The sequence below is a fragment of the Cheilinus undulatus genome, linkage group 16, assembly GCF_018320785.1.
Source record: "Cheilinus undulatus linkage group 16, ASM1832078v1, whole genome shotgun sequence".
Taxonomy (NCBI): domain Eukaryota; kingdom Metazoa; phylum Chordata; class Actinopteri; order Labriformes; family Labridae; genus Cheilinus; species Cheilinus undulatus.
Window position 1 is genome coordinate 42,984,033 of NC_054880.1, and position 26,402 is coordinate 43,010,434.

The 26,402-nt window shown below is 40.5% G+C and overlaps 1 protein-coding gene across 1 annotated transcript in view; it reads right to left on the reverse strand.

The window, feature by feature from the left end:
• csmd2 (CUB and Sushi multiple domains 2) overlaps positions 1–26,402 on the reverse strand; it is a 443,344-nt gene that overhangs the window by 350,404 nt on the left and 66,538 nt on the right. Inside the window, exon 3 of the mRNA XM_041809040.1 lies at positions 6,023–6,135. Coding sequence (XP_041664974.1) covers positions 6,023–6,135 — 113 coding nt within the window. The remainder of the gene's footprint in view (positions 1–6,022; positions 6,136–26,402) is intronic.

Here is a 26,402-nt window from a genome sequence, read left to right on the forward strand (position 1 = left end):
TGGAGACATCATCAGGCTGTGGTAGTTTGAGCCCAGGTCAGGGCAGGCTGTTAGATAAGTGTTGATATGAAGCTTCGGCTGCTGTCCGTGGTGCTGGAAGGCTGGTTTGCAGGATGAGTGTGTGGCCAGTCACCTGTAACATCAGCCTACATGGTGACAATAGCAGTTCTCTCTAGTGGCTGTGTGTGTGTGTGTGTCCAAGCATGTGTACGTGCGCTTGTGTTTAGGGCAGGGATGGGGGCACAAAAAAATTATTTGCACCGGGGCCTATCACCATGATGTTACGCTACTGCCTATCTCCCAATAGTAAAGAATCCTTTAAAAAAATTCCTGGATCCAGATGGTTATCCGGTTCACTCCCAAAATCTTATCGGTTTTCCTTTGTGCAATTTCTGACTTTTCCTGAAAATTTCATGAAAATTCGTCCAGAACTTTTTGAGTTATGTTGCTAACAAACAAACTAATGAACAAACAAACTAACAAACCCTGCCGATCATATAACCTCCTTGGCAGAGGTGATTATAACACTCTAAATCCTACGAGTTTCCATTTTTAAACAGTGCAGCTGTTCTTGATTTTGTAGTAGCCACCATCACTTGTGCCACTGCTCAGCCAATCAAATCCTTTATCCGCACCAGGCTTACAAGTGAACACAGAAACAGACGAGTCTGCAGGGAAGACAGTAAGTCCAAAAACAGAAGTAAAAACAGAGTGTTTTAGACTGAAAATGGACGGACAATGTTTCCTCCATGCCATGGCAGATTAGCACCACTGTGTGCCATTATACATGTTAATATCAAACATCATTACAAGTTGAAGCACATGTCCTAAAAAAATCAAAGCAACCCACATCTGAGCTGGTGACACAAAAAATAACTACCAACAAATCAATCACCAATCAATTCAACAGCAATGCTCCCTGAGAGTCCCATTAGCTTTGAGTCGGTGTGAAAATCCATGTCACAGACAGAGCGGCTGTCTATCAGTTTTAGATCTGATACCTGGTGAGCTGAGGCACATTTCTCTCACTAAACAAGAAAAGTGTGAAAAGAAAGAGAGCAGCAGGTGTTAAAGCTGTTAGATATCTAATATGTCATGAAACTGATAATTAGAAATATTTCTGCAATAGGCTATTTTAACATGAAGAGAAGGGGAATACTCAGCTAAACATTTTATTTCACCCCTCTAAACCTAAACCTCATGTTAGCATACCTCTTTTATGTGTTTTGTTTAAACTTTTTTTTTACTTTTATCGCTTTCTTTTAGCAGCTCAGACACAAGCTCTTTAAAAACGCAGTATACCTAAAGTGCCAACCTAGCCATCATTTAGAAATTGTGAGATGCAAAATTGAAAATGTGAAATTAAAACACAAATTAATTTCATTTCCCATATTCCTGACTTTTTTTCTAATTATTGTTACTCCTTATGTTTTTTAGAATGTATGACTTGACACGGATATGTAAAATCAGTGGTTTTCAAACTTTTTTTTTCACCCAAGGCACACCTAAGGTTAAGCCAAAATCTCAAGGCACACCATATTTAAATCGATAGAAAAATAGACCTTTTAAATAATAATATAGTCAAGATGGCCTATAAGGGGAGATAAAGGGGAGAGCTTTCTGGGGCCCAGCCAACTGGGGATCATGGAGATGGCAAAAGTTGGCAAAAGTGGCAAAAATTGGTTAAAAGTGATGGAAAAACATGGCAAAATTGGGCAATAAGTGGCAAAACAAAGTTCAGAAATGGGTGAAAATCGGTAAAGGAAAAAAAAATGGTCAAACCATGGGTTGAAATTGGCAAAACTTGTTGAAAGTGTCAAAATAGAGGCAAAAAATAGGTTACAAGTGGCCTAAAAGGATTAAATGTTGTAAAAGAAGTGGTAAAAAATGGTTTATAAGTGATGAAAAAGGGTAGAATAGGGCAAAAAAAAGTGCTAAAACAAAGGAAAAAACTAGCAGAAAGGTGGCATAAATGGGTTAAAGTTTCATAAAGGTGGCAAATAAATCAGAAGTGGCAGAAAACTGGCAAGAAAGGGTTAAAGTTGCTAAAAAGGTGGTAAAGGGTTAAAAGTGATGGGGAAAAATGGCCAAACATTAACAAAATTGTGCGGAAAGTAGCAAAAAGGTAGCAAAAATGGGTTAAATGTAGCAAAAAGTTCCAAAAAAGTAGCAGAAATGGGTCAAAATTAGTAATAAGAAATGACAAAAAAGGTATAAAAGCAGCACAATGGTTTAAGTTGTCAAAACAAGTGGCAAAATGGGTAGAAAAAAATAGTTAACTTGGTTAAAAAATAGCAAAATTAATCATTTAAACACCAATTTCAACCCAAAAATAGCTTGCAATACTTTTCAGCTCCTAATGAGGTCACTGTTAGCCAGGATGCTAACACCAATGCTACTGATCCAACACACATACACTGATATCATCAATAAATCCCAACTGGGGAGGTCCCATTCTCTGGGGGTTTTCAGGGGTCCAGCCAGATCTGTGGGCAGACCTGGTTACAGTACTTGCCATAAAGTTGTAATAACATAGTGTACAAATCCCCATGGCACACTTAGACTTGCCTAAAGGCACACTAGTGCGCCTTGCCACACCATTTGAGAACCATCGTCTTAAACCATCAGGGATAAGTTTATATTTTTACACTTCTGCAGACCTCACACTGATGGGCCACTTATAACAGAAGTATGATATAATCTTGCAGGCTGCATTAAACTGTTCAGCGGGCTGGATTTGGCCCCCGGGCCTTGAGTTTGACACCCCTGCTATAGAGTCTACTTGTTCAAAAAAGAAAAGTCACAGGTAGGAATCAATACGGGAATTGATAAGGAATCTAATTGATAAGAAAATCAATAATGGCATTGATATCAATGAAATCTGATCCATTTCCATCCTACAAATATCAAGTACTGCTTCATATAAAGGCGTGGTAACCTCTGCAACAAGTAAATAAAGGACCCAGTTATAATTTGAATATACTTTGAATTGTCATTTATCGTTGTAACTCAGTGGTTCAGACATAAATATCACAGAAACCGTTGATGATACACAGTTCTTTGGAAACAGAGTAAGCGTTTGATTTTGCCAGCATGTTACAACTACAGAATGTTTGTTTGCCTCGGGTGTTCAACCCATTCAGCTCTTTCTATTTATAATCTGCCACTAGATAGAACTGTTCTGTCCAAAGAGTGTTCATTATCTCTGGTCTTTGTGCCAGGGAGCTGACGTAGGACTCGGTGGCACAGACGAGTCAAAGAACCCATGTGCACCATGAGGAATTGCCAGCTAGGTTCAAAGGAAGAGCAGAGTATAAGTGAACAGAATGAAAGAAAGGAAAGGATGGGGTTTCATTTGACTGAGAAATACAGAAAGGCATACTAGATTATGTAGGCATATTCTGTGTAATAGAGGCCAACTGTGGGTGGTCTTTCATTCATGCAGTAACAGTGAACTGATGCTGTGATTTGCATTTCTCCTGTATTTCTCACTCTAATTAACAATCACTCTGACCCACAGGACAGCCCCACGTGTCAGCACAGCGGGGCCTCTCTCTTTCCCCCGTGACATGGGTCAGTGTATTGGTCTCACTGGTGTCATGTAAGTTGGGTGACAGGTAATTAGAGCTTTCCCTTGGTGCTGGACAGGGTTGATACTCCTCAACAAGCCTAAAAGTCACCAAGAGGTTGAAGATTTACATTATTTCAAAGTATCCCCTTAGCATGTAAGTGCATGAGTGTCTAACACAAATCAGAGTAGGAGCTCAAACTACCCAAGTGAATCATTTACAGCATTGATCGCCATGGTTACCGGCTTTTTAAACTTTCTGCAAACACATCAGCAGCATGAGACAATCACATCATCCAAGGTCAGATGAGTCTGACAGTTTTGTTTCCACTGGTGAAAATAAAAATCACAACGCCACGATCCCCTCCCGCCGGAGTTACCGAGCAGTCCTTCTGCTCTTTTGTCTTATCTTGTCACGCAATGCAGTCACAGTCCTCCAGAGCCACTTGACGTGGCTCCACAAGTCACATCCGCACATTCAGAAAACCTCAAAAAAAAGAAAGGAAAAACAACCCTGACAGACTCCTGTCAGGTAATTAGCCTAATTAGTCACTCGCGTGTGTTTCCTCCTCCTCCCCTCAGCTCCTCTTTTCTCCTGCGTGGGTTTGAAGAGTGCCATCATTAATATCATCCCGTCATGGGTCATAAAACATTCCATGTCACCATGATAAAAGTCTCAGTCTTAGCCAGGCAGTGATGATAATAAAGCTGGATAGAATGGTTTTACATTAAACCATCTAATGATACATTTAGCTCAGTGCACACTGCTAATTTTGTGCTCTAATATAAGTCCCAGTGCAGCCGTATTATATCCGTCTTGCTTTGTTTTCTGCCTTTTGTTAGAAAATTTGAGAGATTCTCTTCAGGAGCACTGAAGCCTTTTACTATTCAGTAATGAAACACCAAAAGGAGAAGCTTAAAGTCCCTCCATATGGAAACTGCTGCCACAAGTGGCTGATATTTTTTACCCAAGGCACACCTAAGACCAAGCTGGAAATTTCAAGGCCCACCAGATCCATATCTGTACAAAATTGCCTATTTAAAACAGTAAATGTAGCGAATAGCATTAGCTCAGGGTGGCCATGGAGTCGAGCACTGCTATATAACTGAGATCAGCTGATCTCACACAAGCCCTCATTAGCACTCTATTTGCTAATTGTACTCATTTAAACTGCTCTAACCTCTGCAAGCCACTTTTTAAAACCCTCCTCCACCCCAGCTCCTCCTTCATAGAACAGTCACATATGAATTCTTGCAGTACGTGCAAATTTGCAGCCGCTAGAAATGACAAACTATTCATGCAATCATGTGTCTTTCTTGGCAGATGGGTCCTGGCTGAACTTTAGTTACTATATAGTTGCAGTAATTATGTATGGCTGTACACACCTGTGTGACTCGCCACACCATTTGAGAACAACTATTTAGATCAGCGGTGTCAAACTCAATCACAGCAGGGGCCGGATTCTGGATTCAGGTCTAACCTGAGGGCCTAACAAGGTCACCTTTTTAGCCAGAAACTGTCAACCTAATTTCACCAGTAAAGAAAAATGAAAAAAAAGTTAGCACTGATGATAAATAATTTTGAGATTTACAAAGTTAAAAAGGTAAGTTGAAAGGCTCACAACATGAGAAAAGTACATTTACTAGTTCAAAAAGGTCAAAACATGAAATTGAAATTGAAAAATATATTTTAAAAGGCAAATATATTAGAAAGAAGTCAAAATCATGAGTCTTAAAGGTTAAAATATGAAATAAAATTTGTAATCATGAAATTAAAAGTCAAAATATGATTTTAAATTTTAAATTGTGAGTCTTAAAGGCCAAATTTTGGGATTATGGGGCAAAGTTTGGAGTTGAAGGTATGAGATAAAATACAAAATAATTGGTTTAAAAGGTCAAAATAGGACTTAAAATTTAGAGTTATGATTCTTAAAGCTCAAAATATTATATAAGAAGTCAAAATTATGAGTTGAAATGCTCAAAGTATGAAACAAAAAGTCAAAATCCTAAGCTTGAGTCCAATCTGTGTGATGCAAAATTGAAACTACCAAATGAAAACACAAACTTATTTCTTTTCCCACATTCCTGACTAGTCATCTAATTATTTTTACTCCTTATTATTTCAGATTCTTTGTCTTAACAAAGATATTTTAAATCATCAAGGATACGTTTACAATTTTTTCCTGGAGGAAACCTCCAGACCTCATATTGATGGGCCACTTATAACAGAATTATGACATAATCCTGTGGGCCGGATTTAACTGTCCCATGGGCCGATTTGCCCCTCGGGCCTTGAGTTTGACACCCCTGGTTTGGATGATTCAGAATCTGCAAGAGCTACTTATGAGGCTGGCAGCACAAATACTTGATTCAGTATGACATCAACACTTATATTGTTGGGAAATGGGGAAACATTTTGCTGTAACGTCAATAAAATAACAGAAGTTGTGTTACCTTCATAGACAGCTTTAAATCCCTGCCCACTGACTGCGTAGTCCGACAGTAGCCACAGTGTGAGCCTGGAGCCTGTACTCACTATGGGTGAAGGCAGCTGGAACCCTGTTAACCTGAGAACAAATGGACAGAGGGACAATAACGGTCAGACAAAAAAAAAAAAAAAAAAAGATCCAATCAGCAGCACAGTTGGTTGCAAGGTCAGGTATGAAGCACACTTCCATCAAGCCAGCTGTTGCCTCAGGCATTCAAGGATAACTTTTTGTATAACAAACTCGCACTTATCCTCAAATTATTAAATGTCAGGACTTCAACAGAAAAGCTCAACAGATTTGTCTCCATCAGCCAAGACAGAGAAACTGCAGTTATATTCCCCCAGTAAATTACAAACTCAACATCTGGTCGAGGCAAGCATTTGATGGTATTTTTGCTATTACACACTTAGTCTCCACCATAACATGTTGTAGACAAAAGTTACTGAAGTATAATCATTAATTTACGTCTCTTGTCACAGAGGAGAGTGTTTATTGCGGTCAGCGAAGGGGCTATGGGCTGAACTTTACATGTGCAAAGAGAAAAAAGACAAATAATAGAAAAGGTCACTAAAAAGACAGATGTAATAATTTCCAAAATTTCCAGCATGATTTGATCCTTTCAAAAGGAGACCTCCATTTCACCTTTCCTCTTCACCCACCTGCAACCTCACCAGTTGTCAAGAATCAGCAGTCTGAACTGGGCTTGAGGCTTTTATTCAAATAAATCACATTTTATTTTGTTAACAAAGGCAAATCTACATATTCCTGTGTTTCATTATTCCAGTTATTAAGTTAAAATTAATCATGTTATCCAACTTGACCTGTATTTATCAAAAATCTGAGGGTCTAAAATTGGTCCTTAGATACTTATAATCATCTCTGTGGTACATATTTCATCCTTCTTTTCAATATAAAAGTAAAAACTTTCAAAACCTTTGTATTAACCTTCACTTATCTCTTCCAAGATTGACCAGAATGATAGAGCTCTTCTTATCTGTAATGAGTTCCAAGCAGGTGAACAATAATAGATGAGACATCTAAAGATATTCTTTCAGGTGTGGAATTTAAAAATGACATTTATTTTAAATAGTCCCGGCTTTTGTCAGATACCTTTTACTTTTAAATGCGTGTCTCAGATTCAGAAGGTCATTCAAAAAAGGTTTTTAATTTAACTGGAAAAAAGAAAAACTTGAATGCTTCAAGCACAGGTGAGGACACATGTTAAGTATCCATTATACAGTACAAACACAACTTGGTTATGCATGCATGATCTTTGATGTTGTGGTTAAGTTCCCCAGGTGTGCATGACAAACAGCCTCAGACCATGTTTCCAAACACTGCCTGAATTATTAAAGCACAAGGGCATGCGAGTAAAATGGCAAAACACACACTAAACTGTGTTTTAGAGAGAAAAGGCCGAAATCTACAACAGGATTTAACTCAGATGGTGGAAGGCATTTAGTAAAAAGGGGTTGCATGATAATACAGCAGTGTTAACATTCAAAGCTCTTGGGCATATCATTGTTTTAGTGCTTTATCACACAAATCATCCAGCTTAAATAAATGAGATATCCACCGTATTCCTAGCACCCACGATATTTTGCAAGGAATGTGGGTGCTACTTACAGTGCTTTCTGTCTAAACGGGACTTTGCGTTGTAATGAGATGTTAATCCTGATTATGAGAGAGAGTTGGAGATTATATACCTAAACTTCATCTGTTACACCTTAAACAGAATAATATAATTATTCTGTTCCCTCTTCTGGAGAGGAAAAAAACCAACAAATTACCTCAGATAATCTAGACAAGCACCCACATTTATGGCTACAGTCAACACCCCAGAAAAAAGGTGAATAAAGCATCAACTAAGACAAACAATTAATTTAATAAAAGTTCTCAATATATGCAAAGTTTCATCTGATCCAGCCTCACAAGACAACTTCACATTGCACATGTAGATGTTTCATAGGGATGGTACAAGTCAATATCAAACCTGTTTCCTATTCTGACACTGAGTCAGTGGGGGTTTAACTTTCCAAAGCAGTGGCAAATTCATCTTGCAAAGCTCCCACCTGAACAGTTTGGGCCAGGGTTAGAAAGTGACAGGACCAATCAGTGTCGAGGGGCAGTACTTTCTGGCTCAGCGGAGTCGTGACGTGACTGCTAAAGCACCAGTTTTATCAAAACTTGATGACATTTCCTCGTTAAAAGAAGAACAAAGAACAGCAGTGAGTTGTTTTCTTTTCAAAAATAAAAAAAGTCATGTACTGACATGTCTACAGTCGCCATGGTTCGCGCTATGCAGCTCTCTATGGAGTTTACTCCTCCGGTAGCGGCGCACATCGGTTTGGAGCTACAACGTCATGTGTTTGGTTGCATTAATTGGCCTCTAAGGATGTGACAGAAAGAACGTTTATCCAATCACCCACCAAGCTTGTTTCGAAGGCTCTGCCCTTTTCCAAACACTGTCTATGGAAGGTTTACCACATCCATCTGGCATGTCAGGTAAGCCAAAATCAGATTAAATATAAAGTTCCTCTTAGAGCTTAAAATCATCAATCCTCAATCAAAGAAAGCACATGCTGCTTTCTGATGGTTGAATTATTGTCATCATATTTTCAGAAGTAGGGGCAGGCAGAGGCAGTATGTTTGCAAATACTTAAAAAAATAGTATGATATATACACTATATTGCCAAACGTATTCACTCACCCATCCAAATAATTGAAATCAGGTGTTCCAATCACTTCCATGGCCACAGGAGTATAAAATCAAGCACCTAGGCATGCAGACTGTTTCTACAAACATTCGTAAAAGAATGGCTCGCTCTCAGGAGCTCAGTGAATTCCAGTGTGGTACTGTGATAGGATGCCACCTGTGCAACAAGTTCAGTGGTGAAATTTCCTGGCTCCTAAATATTCCACAATCAACTGTCAGTGGTATTATGACAAAGTGGAAGCGAGGCACATAGAGCACAGAGGTCACCAACTTTGAGCAGAGTCAGTCGCTACAGACCTCCAAACTTCATGTGGCCTTCAGATTAGCTGGGGAACAGTGAGAGCTTCATGGAATGGGTTTCCATGGCCGAGCAGCTGCATCCAAGCCATACATCTCCAAGTGCAATGCAAAGCGTCGGATGCAGTGGTGTAAAGCACGCCGCCACTGGACTCTAGAGCAGTGGAGACACGTTCTCTGGAGTGACGAATCATGCTTCTCCATCTTGCAATCTGATGAACCGGTCTGGGTTTGGTGGTTGCCAGGAGAATGGTACTTGTCTGACTGCATTGTGCCAAGTGTAAAGCCTGGTGGAGGGGGGATTATGGTGTGGGCTTGTTTTTCAGGAGCTGGGCTTGGCCCCTTAGTTCCAGTGAAAGGAACTCTGAATGCTTCAGCATACCAAGAGATTTTGGACAATTCCATGCTCCCAACTTTGTGGGAACAGTTTGGGGATGGCCCCTTCCTGTTCCAAGGTCCATAAAGACATGGATGAGAGAGTTTGGTGTGGATGAACTTGACCTGACCTCAATCCCATAGAACACCTTTGGGATGAATTAGAGCTGGGACAAAGAGCCAGGCTGAATATTTTTGGCAATATAGTGTTTTTTTTTTTGTTTTTTTTTGTTTTTTTTTGGCAAATCAAGACTCTGAGGGACTCATTATTGTTAAATTATGTGGAAAGAAGTAATAGAGTTTTGATTAATGAACCTCGTCTTATTGAGACCAGCGTTCAGCAGCAACTTTACCAGGTTCACCTATTAAACCCATTTAACTTGTTTCTCACCCACAGCGCCATAACTCTCACACACATTTTACTATAATTATAAATAAATAATTAAACAGGTGTCTGCTCTTCATTTGTTGCTTGTCTCAACAGGTTGATTCATGCATGAAAGGTCAAGGATGTGTATGTGCATGCACCGCGCATCTCTGATTTACTGATTCTAATAAAGGACCATGTTGTTCACCTTACTTTTAGCTCATCCTTGAAATTTCTCTTCCCAAGTGCCACTTTAATTTTCATATTACGCTCCCACAGCACTCTCTCACCACGTGCGTATCGCACTCTTTACAATCTATTACATCCCTCCCTTTTATCTCTCCAAGTTAAGAGAGGTCTCAGTGTTTCACTTAATCCTTAAGTACCGCATTGGAGGTGGGAAAAATTGCGAAACATCAATGCAAGAAAGATGAATTGGACCAAAAAGAGAGGCAGACGCTAATATATGCATGATTTCACTCCTCTCTGTGAGATTGTCACGGTGGGATATCAGCTAAACGATGGGACACATGTTCATGCAAATAGCCCCTTCGCTGACCGCAAATTGAGTTGGAAGGCAGCCATCTTGGTTCAGCAGTGCACTGCTGGGAAGAGGGTGGGTGTTAGAGGCTATGATGAAGGGACTGACAGTGTTTGTAAGGGAGGGGGGGGTCAGACAAACTGGGAGGGATTCTTGCAGCATCCAAATCGTGATTATGTGGCGTGAGCCTGATACGGCCCCAAATTATTTTTTCCGAGAAAACAAAATGGAAACTGTCGGAAAACACAAAGAAAACTGGCTCCACATGTGATGGGAGATTAAATATTGCAATGTGATATGGGCTGTAGCAATCTGAAGCATGCAGCCAGTATTGTGAAAAAGCCAGCTGGGGGACTGCCTGTTATCAAGGAAAAAAGATGCAAGATATGATTGAGACTGAGCGATACAAAAGAATGGATTTGCAGCGCAGGTGTCTCAAGTGAGTGGCAAATTGATGGAAGAGGGGATGAAAGAGAGGGAGGGACAGTGAAGGCGAGACACATCACACACAGGGTAGAGATTTTTAGGCTGTTTCTACTGCAGGGTAAACTCTGACGAGCGGTGCATGTGCGTGCGCGGTGAAGTATATGTGTGTAAGTGTTTGCATAAGCGCATGTGTGTGCGCATGGAGAGAGCAGAGGTCTATTAAGAGGGCTTTCCACCTGACTGGCCTCAGCATCTTCTCAATGAGGAACCTCTGCTTCCAATTATCCCACCACCACCCATGGGAACGAGGGAGGAAGACACAGACAAGAGGAGGAGACGGAGAATAAGTGCAGAAAGATGGCTGTGCAGCACAAAAGAGGAGATTTTGTAATGAGATGGGGCTGTTGAAGTGCAGGTGAAGGGAGGGCAGAGTGTGGAAAGTAGCGGGGTGAGAAACAAATCAGTATGTGAGAATGTAAAAACTTCGGCGGTGAGTTTTGAGTGCAGATGGGAAGAGGCTCCATCATTAGGGTGTGTGGCTTTTCAGCATCTCGTGTTTGTCATCTCCTCCAGAATATATGCATGTTTACAGCTGTAAACAGGCAGAGACTAAATCAGGTCATCCGTCCTTTAATCTTATCTACTTAGTCGATGTATGTGCGCGTTGGAGTTTGTGTGTGCGTGCTCTCAGGATGGAAGGTAATCACAGTGCTGATACAGCTGATTTTCCCCCAGAAGGAGGGAGGAGGGGAAATAGGGAAAAATAGATACAGCAGCAAGATTTTGATGGCTGAGTGGAGCGGAGACATTAGCCAATAAATGATGGGTAGTAGAGAGAGACAGGGGGTGAGGGAGTTAAAGCACAGTGAGGAAGTGTGTGTATTTTATGCGAGTGTGGATTATTTCTATACAAGACCCTGTGAAGCTATAACTTGTCAGCGGTCAAGGCCGGGGGATGATGTTCTGTTGTGCTCAGTAAGCTCACCTGAATGCCTGCCACATTGCGAGAGCTGGTGACGCACACACAACACACATGAATGCTTTTCAATTACAGCTCTTCCATATGTTTTCTGTGTAAGGGGAACATCTTTCTGCTTAATTTAATTCCTTTCCTTGTTGTTTTTTTTTTCCAATGGTGACCCTAAATCAAACTGTTGCTGCTCATTTTGTGCATGTGTGTGTGTTTTTTGTGTGTATGACTCATCGCTGCTTCTACTTACAGAGAAAGAAGCTGACCGAGCAGCCCAGTGGAGGTTAAAATGGCACTCCATTCCCACACACATGATTTGATTCCTCCATCTAATAGGAAGACTTTCACAAGCAATTAGACTGCATTTCTACCATCCTTCTCACCCTTTCTCTTTGGTTAAGCTGTAATGCACCACATTACTTTGCCCAAGGGCATGATCTGGCCTTGATAGAGTTTTATAGCCAGCTTTCAGCGCCCTCTATTTCAATTCTAATTCAGGTTAGTTAATCTGAAAGCCAGCAAAATGTTAGCAGTAATGATTGTTGCTGGAAATTTGATTGGAGAGGAAGACATTTCTGGCATCCACATGTTTAGAACTGTGAAACATATTTACATTTGGTGGAATTTTAAATGAAACAAATATTATTTAAGGAGTGATCTCCACTAACTTATTTGTTCGTACAGCCGAGTTTTTCATTTTATACAAATATCAGCATATATGGCGATACCAGTAATCAAATTTCTAAGCTAATAGAGAAGGAGGTATCATGCTGATGTCATACATCCCTCTCTTACACACCGTGTGAAGTCATCAACTGTTAGAGCATAATTCAGATTTTATGGAACAAACTGTTCTAAATTACTATACACAACTGAGTTTCAAAACATTTTATAGGTTGTAAAGAACTGAAAATGGTCCCATGGACTGGTGTTGAAATTTAGCACTTTGCTATAAACACTTAAAGCAGTGCATCTGGGACCTGTGTAAATATTAAATATCACAGCATCAATGTTACTGTGTGTCCATGTCAAATAAATGCTAACTAAATAAATAAAAATAAATAAATAATTTGTTGAATTTGCAGCATTAGGAGGTCATATTTACTAAAATCAAAGCTATTTCAATCAAAACATCTTGACAGGCCAAGATCCATGTTAACATAGGAGCCCTTCTTTGATATCACCTTCACTATTCTTGCATCTATTGAACTTGTGAGTTTTTGGATGTCAGAATATCCTCCCAGAGCTGCTGTTTTGATGTGATCTGCCTCCCACCCTCAAAGATCTCTTGCTTTTGCAAAGGTTCTCAATAGGGTTGAGGTCAAGGGAGGATGGGGGCCACACCTTGTGTTTCTCAGAGGTATTCTTTGAAACATGAGATGGTGCATGGTCATGCATGAAAATAATTTTGCCACAGAAGGCATGGTTCTTCTTTTTGTACCATGGAAGAAAGTGGTCAGTCAGAAACTTTGCCGAGGTCATTTTCACACCTTCAGGGACCCTTAAGGGGCCTGCCTCTCTCTCTCCTAATAATTCTGGCCCAAAACATGACTCCGCCCCCTCCTTGCTGATGTCACAGCCTTGTTTGGACGTGGTGGCCATCCACCAACCATCCACTACTCCTCCATCTGGACCATCCAGGGCTACACGGCACTCATCAGTCAACAAGACTGTTTGAAAATGAGTCTTCATGCATCTCTGGGCCCACTGCAACCATTTCTGCTTGTGAGCATTGGTTAGGACAGTGGTTCTCAACTTTTGGGTCGGGACCCCATTGGGAGTCACAAGATACTGAGAGGGGGTCTCCAGATGCCTTAAAAAAACTAAGAATATTTTTGAATTACACTGTTGCCACTTTACACCAATTTTGCCTAATTTGACCCATTTTCATCTCTTTTTCCCACTAATTTGACCAATTTTAACACATTTTTGCAACTTAAAACCCATTTTCTGTCGATCTAAACCCTTTTGCCCATTTTATTCTGCCTGATTTTACCATTTCTAAACCAAATCTCGCAACTCTGCCTACTGTTGGCTCTGTTGACATATTATTGCAACTATCAACCCCTTTTACCACTTTTTAAGCCATAATTTACAATTTGATATGCTCATTTTTTCCAGTGTATATCAGTTTTCATTCCATTTCACCAAATTTCCACCTATTTTTGCCACTGTAACACAATTTCAGCCACTTTTGAATCCCTTTTTACCACTTAAAACACCCTTCTTGCCACTTTTATCTAATTTTTGGCATTTCTAACCCATTTCTGCTTCTTTTAAAATCCTATTTCACCATCTTTCTCACCATATTTTTGCCCTTATTAACCCATTTTAACTACTTTTAACATATTTTAAGGATTGCTTTTAAGAGGGCTACTTACTACAAAAATGAATTAAAATGTGTTTCTTTGATAAGAGTGGTTATTATTTAGGTTAAATATAAAATACCACAGCTTAACTTTACAATGGACCATGATTTTTCTGGCCCCCAGTTTGGCTGGGCCCCAGCAAGCTCCCCCCCCCCCCAATGGGCAGCCTTGTCTGCACATGACTATTCTTGAATGTGCAAGGTTGTGTTCAGCCAGCTTCAGCTTCAGTGGGGGTCCCCGGTCTCTGGTACCTTTATTTTGGGGGTCGCGGGCTGAAAAGGTTGAGAACCCCTGGGTTAGGGGTGGCTGAAAAGTAGATTTATGTATGACTGCAAGCCTCTGGAGGATCCTACACCTTGATGTTTGGTGGGACTCCAGTGGCACCAGCAGCTTCAAATACACGTTTGATGCTTTGTAATGGCATTTTAGCAGCTGCTGTCTTAATCTGATGAATTTGTCTGTCAGAAACCTTCCTCATTATGCCTTTATCTGCAGGAACCTTTCTGCCCTCATCTAATTTTTTCGTACCTTGTCCAAGGCATTGCACTATGTGATGCTTTTCAGCTGCAGAGATCCTTTTTCTTTCCCATATTTTTGAAACTTGTGGCCTGCTTAATAATGTGGAACATCCTTCTTAAGTAGTTTTTGTTAAAGTACAATGCAAATAATCATGTTTTATGCATATTTTTGAATATATATATATATTATTTTAGATAACCAAATACACATTGCATATGCATATATATACATTGCACATGTTAGAAATAAACTACAACTATAAAAGCTGAAACTAAATGTGCACATTTCTCATTACATTTAGCATGTCTCTGTTACTTCTTACTGTCTATCAGAGCATCCAGGAAGTGTGCACAACTCCACAACAAAAGGTGAACCTAGCTAGAACCGGCAACAATTTGTAAATCAAATCCACGGCTTCCCACAGATCCCACAACCCATCCATAATTCAAACAAGACTGACACCTTTTTGAATCGAACAAGATCATTCCTCCTGTCTGACTGCGTGTCTCGTGAAGAAAGGCGGGCTGCGGCGTGTAGTCGCTCGTTAGCATTCATACGTGAGTGACATCACAAGGTGTTTGCGCATCCGCGGCTCAAACGGCGAGGATGGAGGAGCCTCTCAGATGTATCTGACGCTGAATGCTGATGGTGAGATAATCAACCGCAGTCAGCGCCGAGTGAAAGACAAACCGCGGCAAAGTCATTAACAATCCAGTGTCTCTCGAGGAAGAGAGGCTGATAGAAGTAGAAAAGATGAGTGGAAGGAAAGGTGAGAGGAGGAAGGAGATAGGAGCGGGGGGAGTAAATATAAGCAGTGACTAGAAGTGATTTAAATAGATGAAGCATTCTGGAGAAACAAAGCCGCTAAATAGAACTGCGAAAACTCAAAATGTGAGACTTAAATAGCAAAATAATGGGACACCCAGCTCCTGAGCTGCATAATGGTGAGAGAAAGTCGAAGCAATGATGAAAACAAATGAATAATTTACAGTGTCAGAACACTGATAGAATGCCTTACTCATCAGCTGTGTTCATTTTTTTTTGCCCATAAAAAGACACGGGTGGCGACGCAGGACTGATTAGTTGTCATTTGCAGCGCTGAAGTGCTAAAGTCATCAGCAGCTAAATTAAAGGATGAGCGCGTGTAAATGAGTGGAAGAGTTTTTGGAGCGCTCCACCAATGGCTCTACTAGAGATAAGTGCTTCCATAGTGTTAAATTATATCCGTTTCTTTCATCTAATTAGACCTAAAGGCTGGAGTTACTATGGAGTTATGGCTCACACACACACGCACACACACCAAACTTTACTTCCCCTGGAGTGTGTGCCTGTCGGTATGTGATTGAGTGATGGGACTGGTTTATCTTCAGGCTATCTGCACTCCATTAACAGTGTTACATTGCTCTGATGCTATCGGAATCTGCTCAAAACCAAAGATCCCTGTGAGGAAACACTGAGGGCAGCAGAACCTCTCAATATTCACCCAATATACACCCACACAGTGCTGGAACAACCAGTTAAATACAATTAAATTTATTTTTTTGTCTGTTGGGATGGCGTTGGATTAGACGATCACAGAGCCAAAAATTTGTGCTGAAACTTTACCAACAGAGGTATGCAATCGACCACTGGGACCAGGCTACACAGTCTACATACAGTGTTATACTGTTATTCTATTTAGCAAACCAGTCTTCATGATGATATAGTGGTTTCTCTGGGATTTGAAAGAAAATACAAATGCCAATACAATAATATGTTAATTAGGCCAAAATATTTATTTGAGTTTTGTAAATGTAACATTGGAAATGTGCACTATATTGCCAAAAGTATTCGCTCACCTGCCTTGACTCACATATGAACTTCAGTGACATCCCATTCTTAATCCATAGGGTTTAATATGACATCGGTCCACCCGTTGCAGCTATAACAGCTTCAACTCTTCTGGGAAGGCTTTCCACAAGGTTTAGGAGTGCGTTTATGGGAATTTTTCACCATTCTTCTAGAAGCGTATTTGTGAGGTCACACACTGATCTTGGACGAGAAGGCCTGGCCCTCAGTCTCCGCTTTAATTCATCCCAAAGGTGTTCTATCGAGTTGAGGTCAGGACTCTGTGCAGGCCAGTCAAGTTGATCCACACCAAACTCTCTCATCCATGTCTTCATGGACCTTGCTTTGTGCACTGGTGCACAGTCATGTTGGAACAAGAAGGGGCCATCCCCAAACTGTTCCCACAAAGTTGGGAGCATGGAATTGTCCAAAATCTCTTGGTATGCTGAAGCATTCAGAGTTCCTTTCACTGGAACTAAGGGGCCAAGCCCAGCTCCTGAGAAACAAGCCCACACCATAATACCCCCTCCACCAAACTTTACACTTGGCACAATGCAGTCAGACAAGTACCGTTCTCCTGGCAACCGCCAAACCCAGGTTGGTCCATCAGATTTCCAGATGGAGAAGTGTGATTCGTCACTCCAGAGAATGCGTCTCCACTGCCCGAGAGTCCAGTGGTGGCGTGCTTTACACCACTGCATTCGAGGCTTTGCATTACACTTGGTGATGTATGGCTTGGATGCAGCTGCTCGGCCATGGAAACCCATTCCATGAAGCCCTCTACCACTGTTCTTGAGCTAATCTGAAGGCCACATGAAGTTTGGAGGTCTGTAGCAATTGACTGCAGAAAGTTGGCGACCTCTGCACACTATGCGCCTCAGCATCCACTGACCCCGCTCCGTCATTTTACGTGGCCTACCACTTGGTGGCTGAGTTGCAGTCATTCCCAATCTCTTCCACGTTGTTATAATACCACTGACAGTCGACTGTGGAATATTTAGGAGCGAGGAAATTTCACCACTGGACTTGTTGCACAGGTAGCATCCTATCACAGTACCACACTGGAATTCACTGAGCTCCTGAGAGTGAGCCATTCTTTCACAAATGTTTGTAGAAACAGTCTGCATGCCTAGGTGCTTGATTTTATACACCTGTGGCCATGAAAGTGATTGGAACACCTGATTTCAATTATTTGGACGTGTTAGTGAATACTTTTAGCAATACAGTGTACTGGATAACCCCTGCTATGAAGGGTAGAATTGACTAAAATGTGACTAAAAGTAAAAGACATTTAATCTAAAGACTAAGACTAAAATTAAAGTTAGCTGTCCAAATTAAAGCTTGGCTGAAAATGTGTCAGACCTCAGCTAGCCCAGGGTAAACACAGAGAATATATCCGCTTATCTTTGTTCCCCCGTCTAAATCCTCTCTGCTGCACATCATTCAGAAGTATGTTGCATTTTTTTCTCAGGATGGGTCACACTTTGGTTCTCTGGCAGTGCAACAGATTACACAAGGTATATCTATAGCACAGTTCATTAAGGAAATGCAGGGCATAAATTAAGAGTACTCCTACTTCCACATGCACCTCTACAGTACCACTTAAAGTACTGACATCACTGGTTGTTTTGCTTATGCTTGGACATGATGTACATCTAAAAAGCTCCACACATAGAGGCCTCAGATAGAATCCACTAATGAATAACATTAAGGCTTGGATGGTGGAGGTAACGAGTTAAAAAAAGAACTCCATCCTTTCATTTGTTCCCCCTTTGTAGAGACATGAGTCAATTACACTTACAGCAAACAAATCAAGGCCCACAAATGAAACAAGGTGACGTTCACACGTCCACCGTGTTTCTCCTCTGCTTGGCACAAATCGCTCTGCAATAATCCTCGGGCAGAAAACAATTAGGGATGAAATAAAACTAATTCAATGTCGTGCCACTCTCGCCCCTAGGAAAGTGACAAAGCTAAGTGGTGGCCATGAGAAATGCTTTTGTTTACTCGCTCGTATGGGTGTGCAGTGCAGGTCTGATTATGTGTGAGAGTACACAGAGCAATTATGGCACACGAGGATGCTGATCAAGGAGAGAAAAAAGGACGGACATATGAGGACGAATCAAAAACAAAGACGAAACAAGGGGAGAGAAAAACGTCAAGATGACCCTAAACATACATAAGGATGATCTTTCTGTTGCTTACATGTGCTTGTAGCTGCAGCAGTGTGAAGGTCAGCGTCCTCATAAGGAAACAAGTTGTGTAAGTCACATCTTGTGTGAGTCAGCTTTACAAGCATCAAGATTTTGATGCGTAACAGATAGTTTTGAGGGCAGACTGAAGTGATGTGAGGAATATAAGACGCTGGAAATGAAAGTGCTAACATAAACAAACAACGTCCTCTCGGGTAATGGCTAATGCAACGCTGCCTTTCCCAGAATCTCTGGGATTAAAAGGATATGTTATTAAATCAAATGCAGCCATTTACCTCTCAGTACAGCACACTCTCTGCCCCTCTTTACCAGCTGAGGCATCTCCTCGTGTTCTGCATCTGTTTCTCTGACGCACTCTCCCCCCGCCCTCTTTTATTCTCTTATAAACAAGCAAAGGCTAAAATCACTGCTGCATAGATAGTTGTTGCTGTAATTTTTTTTAGTGGGTGCACTGTACCAGTTAAGGCTAGTAATGTCTGCATTTCCTTTCCTATGAGTCTTTTTTAAGAGCCACCCACCCCTTTTAATAAAGTTACAGAAGCCTCAAATGTATAATAATACTTTTAGAATGTTTAAAGATCTTTAGGAAATTTATAATCTCAACAAAAAAGCTTTCTGGAGGTTCCTACAGCTAAGACATTGTCCTGCTAAAGCATTCTACTCCTGTATACTTCAGATTGAAAGTACTTTGTGAACTTACACACCTGAAGGTCAGATTTATAAATACCTAATAGAGGGCCTTAATGAGTTTAACAAAGGTCTTAAAGCTGTATGGGAAAGAGGCCTGCAGAAAACTTCTGAAGTAGATGAACTCAACACTGCTGTGAGTGACGTGCTAAAACCCATGAGAGATGCCAGATCTAAATGATTTAATTTAAAATACTCAATAGACTCTATTGGACACCTGTACAATTGCATAAAGCAGTAGTTCTCAACCTTTTCAGCCCATGACCCCCAAAATAAAGGTGCCAGAGACCGGGGACCCCCACAGTACCTGAAAGTGGTTGAATAGCCAGGAACATTTAAGAATAATCGTGTGCAGACAAGGCTGCCCATAAGGGGGAGGTTTCTGGGACCCAGCCAAACTAGGGGCCATGGAGGTCAGCAAAACCATGGTCCATTGTGAAGTTAAGCTGTGAAAACCATATTTTATATTTGAGCTGAATAATAACCACTCTTATCAACAAATATCTTTACTTATTCATTTAGCCTTCTTTTAATGAAAAAACTTTTGTAAAAAATATCATTCAAATGGGTTAAAAATTGCTCAAATTTGTTCATAATGGCTAAAAATGGTAAAAAAAAAAAAAAAAAAAAAAAAAAAGGTGGTGGAATTAGATTTTTAAAGAACATAAATGGCCAAAATTTGATAAAAGTGGAAAAAAAAAAAAAACGACAAAAAAATGGGTTAAAGTGGTAAAAATGGGCACGAAAGTGGCAAGAATTGGTTTAGAAGTGACAAAAACAGATTCTGATTCATTTAGTCACTTTGGATTCAATAGTTACACTAATTACTAAGAAAAAAATAAATAAATGATAACACACTTTTCATTGCAGGCTTCTAAAGGGCCCCTCCCTACTATGGCCCAGATTTATAACTATCTTTCTCCCCCCTGTTCTACGCCCATGCTCACAGAGGAAAAATTAATTCTGATAGAGTGTGCTTCTGGCACCTACCGGGGTAAACTGAACCACAACAAAGGCTATATTCAGCACCAAAATACATTAAAATCTACATTGCAAATTTAACACCCTCAGAATTAAAATTAGTTAGGATTTATATGGAAACCAATTATAAAGTCTTAATTTTTAGGAGGTCAGCCACAACATGGGACTCCTGGCCCTCAATATGAAATCCTCTGCTAAGAATCTTGGTGTTGTATTTGACAATCATTTAAACTTTGACTCTCAGATTACTAAAGTAGTACAATGTTGCTTCCTTCTGCTTAGAAACATTGCAAAAATCAAACACATATCAACAGCAAACCATAATGAAATGTCTGGGAACTCTAGAAATCAGACAAGACCGTCCAAAAAGGCTCCAACATCCATAAAAACAGTTAAAGGTGCCGATAATGCCATATGTATCTATCTATGTGCAGGTGAGGTTAGCCAGGTCTTTAACTGAGCCACAGTGTCTGATTTACAGAGATTCATCATCAGAGAATTGCTTGAGCCTTGTACCTAAGAGAGACAGATGATCCAAAAGACCATCCAGAGAAAGCTCCACCTCATAGCCCCTGGCTACAAGCTATGAACCACTGTGCTAGAAACACTATTATAAGACACACAAATACATAATGGAATTGGGCATTCTGACATATTATTTAATAGTGCTTCTTGTTTCCCGGTGATGTGAAATGCCATCATAGTGAGTCCCATTCCTCATTTAATACCTCCTCAAGCCCTCACAGGATCACACACACTCATGCACTACATGCCTGTTATGATTCAGTGCTTTGGGGTAGAGATCTGGATTGAGCCAGAGCGTACAGGACACAAGGTGAAGTCAAAAAACTAGTCATGGATGTGAGGTCAGCCAAAAATAGTTGCAAAAAAGAGGCAGATTTTAAAGGACTAATAACTAACTCTTAGCTGATTGCATTTTTATAGATAAATGATTAATACAGCAAGAGATGCTCTGATTTAACAGACCAGAAAACAAGAGGGCATGAACTAAAATGACAGGAACAGGGAATCCTGAATTATATGGTCCTGTTTTATATAATAGAACTGTTTCATACCATCCTGGTAACTATAGTGAACCTGTATGTCAGTCAGAACAGCTACACATGGGGGCGCAACTATAGACAGTGCAGTGTGGCTGTGCTGGGGCTATGCTGGGATGGAGCCAGTGATGCCAGGATGCAGCGTCAGCTGAAAATAAAGCCTCATCTCGAACATGCATGCATAATATCATGCAGGAACTAACCTGAAGATACTTCATTTCACATATGGACAAAAAAGCAGTCTGAGATCAGAAGAATATTTTCATATTGTTTTGGTATTTTTGTCATATACTCATGATGATTGCTGTCTATTTTGGAGGCCAGTCTTGAGTCTCTTTCTGATAATGTGACAAGACTCCAGCCAGGTAAAGCACTTAATCTATAAGGACTGAGAAGCTGAACACACCTGCAAGGCAAATGAGCAAGAAGTCATTTCATACTAGTACAAAAACAGGTGCAAGAAAAGACAGGAGTGAAAAGAACAGGTGTTTCCAAAGCCCTCTAAATTAGACTCTTGTGGATTTCTTAGCATGCACAATAGCCCCCTCACAGCAGCAACATATTTAGGCCTCAGCATCTGTTCTGCTGCCCTGAGGTGTGTCAACAAACATGCAGCATGGTAAGATAAAAAATGGTGGTTGAAATATTTGTACGTTATGCTATTGTGAATTTCAAGAAGAGGCAGTGCATATGCATATATAGTGGGGTAGCTGGATAGCCAGCCCATGAACTTTGATTGAAAGATAAATAATAGTTTTTGCTCAGTGCAAATTTATGCACCTGCCATTTACCTATATAAATGTCAGGTGCTGTTTATATAGGTAAGTACTTAGTGCCTTTTTTCCACACTCAGTACATGATTGGCTGTCACCCATGCTGCTGTAGCTGGCCTGTTTTCAGGATATTGTGCTGTTTGTTTATTTTTCACAATACTGCAGCTCAAGTTTCTGGTTTAATCTGTTTCCTCATTGTTGAATAGTAGGATTGCCATGAGATGAAAGCTTATTGTGTTAAAGATGCAGTCATTTCAGCACCACTGTGAAATGGACAGCTCCCCTGCTCTCAGATGCATGTTATCACGTCCCAGAACTTTGTCTCAGCGCTATCCATGGTCCTGAAAGCCTTCTCTTTGGCCTTTTTACTTTGTAAATACAATAGTCAAGGTCACATATGGTCTTTTTCCACACTGAGTCCCTTTCTTTTTCTTTCAGCTTTTCAGCTAAGGCGTATATACGCTGGAATTTTAAATACATGCCTGCAGAATTCCATAGAAAGGGCTGGGAAGGAGGGAGGGTAAGACACATCCACTCCTTCTAGCTGTCCCTTATCAGCCACAGCATCATTCAGTCCATGCTGCTTTTCAGATTAGATTATCAGCCATAATAAAGTCATAACCATTCAAGGCAGACTTGCCACCAGCGCCGTGAGTGTGAAATGATGATATATGGTTATGAAGAGACAAGTTCATATGTTATCAACCTCATTTGAATAAAAACATGACTTACTTGTGATCACAGCCAAAAGCACTACATTACCCACAATCCTAGAGTGTCAAATTGACATGTTTCATTGGTTAATCCTGCCTTTGCCTGTGACATTTCTGCCTCTACTAGTAAATTTAACTGTTGCTTTTCAACGAATGAGGAAATTGTTGTCAACTTTAATACATGATCAAGTATTTCATCAACATTTGTGTTAAGACAGACACAATTAATTCACAAACTTGGGCAACAAACTACATTTTCCACAACTGTAGAGTGTCAGTGAGTGAAGTTATTGGTGCTGGAAAACATTACTGATAAGCTCTGTGGTGATGGCAGATGACCATATACATCATTTGCCACTAAATCAACCGGTAGAACTTAAAAAAAAAAAAAAAAAAAACTAAACTAAAAATCTCAGCAGCAGATGATTTTTACCTATTAAGAACAGTCACCATGCATATTTTAACACAAAATGCACTAATTACTAATGTAATGTAAATACTTTTGCTTACTTTTAACTGTTGCTTTGTGCTAAATTGTAAAGAGCTGGGCTCTTACTTATCAAATATTACTACTAAGTCCCCATGTACAGCACTGTGGATAAATTTTAGGTAAAATGTGGCCAAAAAATGACGTTGTGGTAAGGCATAGATGTGGCACTGAAGTCTGAGGGCACAACTGGGTGTTAAGGAAGACTGGCACAACCCAGGTCATGCTCTGGGTGTCCTTGAGCATTACCAGGGGCATTGGAAAATAATCAGTTGAAAAAGTAAAGTCTACACCCTTACTGTGGCGTATGAGGTAGAGGTGGCAAATAGTTGTGGCTTAGGGCCTTGGTTTCCAGCCTGGGGTCTGGGACCCCCTTGGGTGGGCACCAGAAATTTCGGGGATTTCAGAGAAACTATCTAAAATCATGGTAAAACACCTGAATGGTCCGTACTAAAGTCTTTTGGTAATAACACTTGTGTTTTTACCTATTTTGTTTGTCTTTAAATGATGAAAACAATTCAAATTAATATGTATTTTTGACAAAAATAAATCACTTTTTTTCTTGTTGGTCATGGGGGGTCACAGCTCTTTTTAGATATGTGAAGGGGGCTCAGTGGAAAAAAGGTTGGGAACCACTGGCTTAGGGCAGGGTTCTCACCCTTTTCAGCCCGCGACCCCCAAAATAAAGTTGCCAGAGACCGGGGACCCCCACTGAACCTGAAGCTGGCTGAACACAGCCTTGCACATTCAAGAATAGTCATGTGCAGACAAGGCTGCCCATTAGGGGGAAAAATGGGAGAGCTTGCTGGGGCCCAGCCAAACTGGGGGCCAGCAAAATCATGGTTCATTGTAAAGTTAAGCTGTGGTATTTTATATTTAACCTAAATAGTAACCACTCTTATCAAAGAAACACATTTTAATTCATTTTTGTAGTAAGTAGCCCTCTTAAAAGCAATCCTTTTGTTAAAAACAGTATTAAAATACGTTAAAAATAGCTAAAATGGGTTAATAATGGCAAAGAATGGTAAGAAAGGTGGTGAAATTAGATTGTAACAGAAGTAGCAATGGGTTAGAAATGCCAAAAATGAGATAAAAGTGGCTAAAAAGGAACATGAAGAGGTAAAAGGGGTTTCAAATGTGGTTGAAATGGTATTCAAGTGGCAAAAATAGGTGGAAATTTGGTGAAATGGGATGGAAATTGATATAAACTTGCAAAAAAGGGTTAGCTGAGGCAGAACAAGTCATAAACTGGAAAAATGAGCATATCAAATTGTGAAATATGGCTTAAAAAGTGGTAAAAGGGGTTAATAGTTTCAATAATATGTCAACAGAGCCAACAGTAGGCAGAGTTGTGAGATTTGGTTTAGAAGTGGTAAAACCAGACAAAAAAAAGGTGGGCAAAAGGGTTTAAAATTGACAGAAAATGGGTTTTAAGTTGCAAAAATGTGTTAAAATTGGTCAAATTAGTGAGAAAAAGAGATGAAAATGGGTTAAAAATAGGCAAAATTGGTGTGAAGTGGCAACAGTGTAATTAAAATATGTTCTTAGTTGGTTTTAAGGCATCTGGAGACCCTCTCTCAGTGTCTCGTGTCCCCAAATGGGGTCCCGACCCCAGCGTTGAGAACCACTGGCTTAGGGTACCGTCCAAGTGTCTAGTAGGGCTGCCCCTAGTTGCGCTGAAAAATGCTCTGGTCTCCAGGTATCACCAGGAGTGAAAAGGTCCCAGCTAAAGAAGTGCTGTTGAACTCAACATTGGCTGGTGAGCAACTGATGTGTGGGTTGTCTTCTCGATGCCCCCCCGCCCCCATATAGGGCCCTGTGATGAATCTGTACATGCCTTAAACGTATACACATGACTGTACATAGGTTTCTATCTGAAATAAAGTGGTCGGAGGGTTTAGTTAAACCAAGCACCCTTGTATAGTGCATGCAAATTAACAGTTATGAGACATTCAGACCAAAGCACTTCTTTGAATGAGGCTATAAACATGTTCATATGTGCTGTGAGAATGTGTTTCAACACTGGTGTTGATTGGACTTTGGAGGCTTTTGCAGCCACTCTTAGATGGAAACTTAAAGAACTGATTTTCTTTTTTTTGGACTGTGATGTTTTAATCTTTTAACACTGCAGTTGCCACTTGGCTTAAGACAGCATGGGCTACAACTCTGTGGCAGGAGTGTGTGAAGGGCTTTACCCTGCTCTTCCACACACTGCTCTCATAGCTCAACCAGGGAAGACAGTCCAGTATGAAGTATGGAAAATGGGACCAGTTCCTAGAGAGGTGCTGATTCACCTCCAGGGCATCGCTGAGGCTCATTTGAGCCAAGCATAAAACCTCCAACTGCTTGTGGTGCTTGTTTGTGTGTAGCCCCTTCACTCTGCTGCATCTCTCCAGTAATGTATGTCCATAGGGTCCTTTTTGTGCATGCGTTTGTGAGCTTTCATGGCCTGTGCATGTGATGCATGTTCAGCAGGGGTAATGTCCCCTAAGGGATTTATTAAGTATGTTTTCAACTGGGGAGCAGGGCTGGTGGAGCAGCCGTGTTGTGTGGAGAGGCAACAGTGTTTATCACATTTCTCAGTGGTTCAACATGTGATCAGCAACCATTTGGTCAAAATCCCTTACTCTTGTTCACCACTATTCCTATTTTCAACAGTCCTCTATCAATGAAGGCAAAAGCCAAATCTAAGCCTCTTTTTCAAATTCATATAGCCTTTGAATAATCTGAACATCAGTCATCCAGGAGCTTTTATTGTAATGTATCCATGCTCACTGTGTTGATCTGAGATGGACTACAACTATATGTGGATGTAATATGAAGTATTAGACATATAAAATGTCTGGCAACCATAGTATGGATAAGGAGCATGTTTCAGCATTGACGCATGGCTGGACTACAAAGATTTAAATGCATGCCTTGAAGGTTGACTCCAAACTCTTCAAATTTACATTCAAATTTCATCTTACATAATGCCACCATCTCTCTCCCTCTCGCTGTGATCCCCAGTTCCTCCCTTTCTC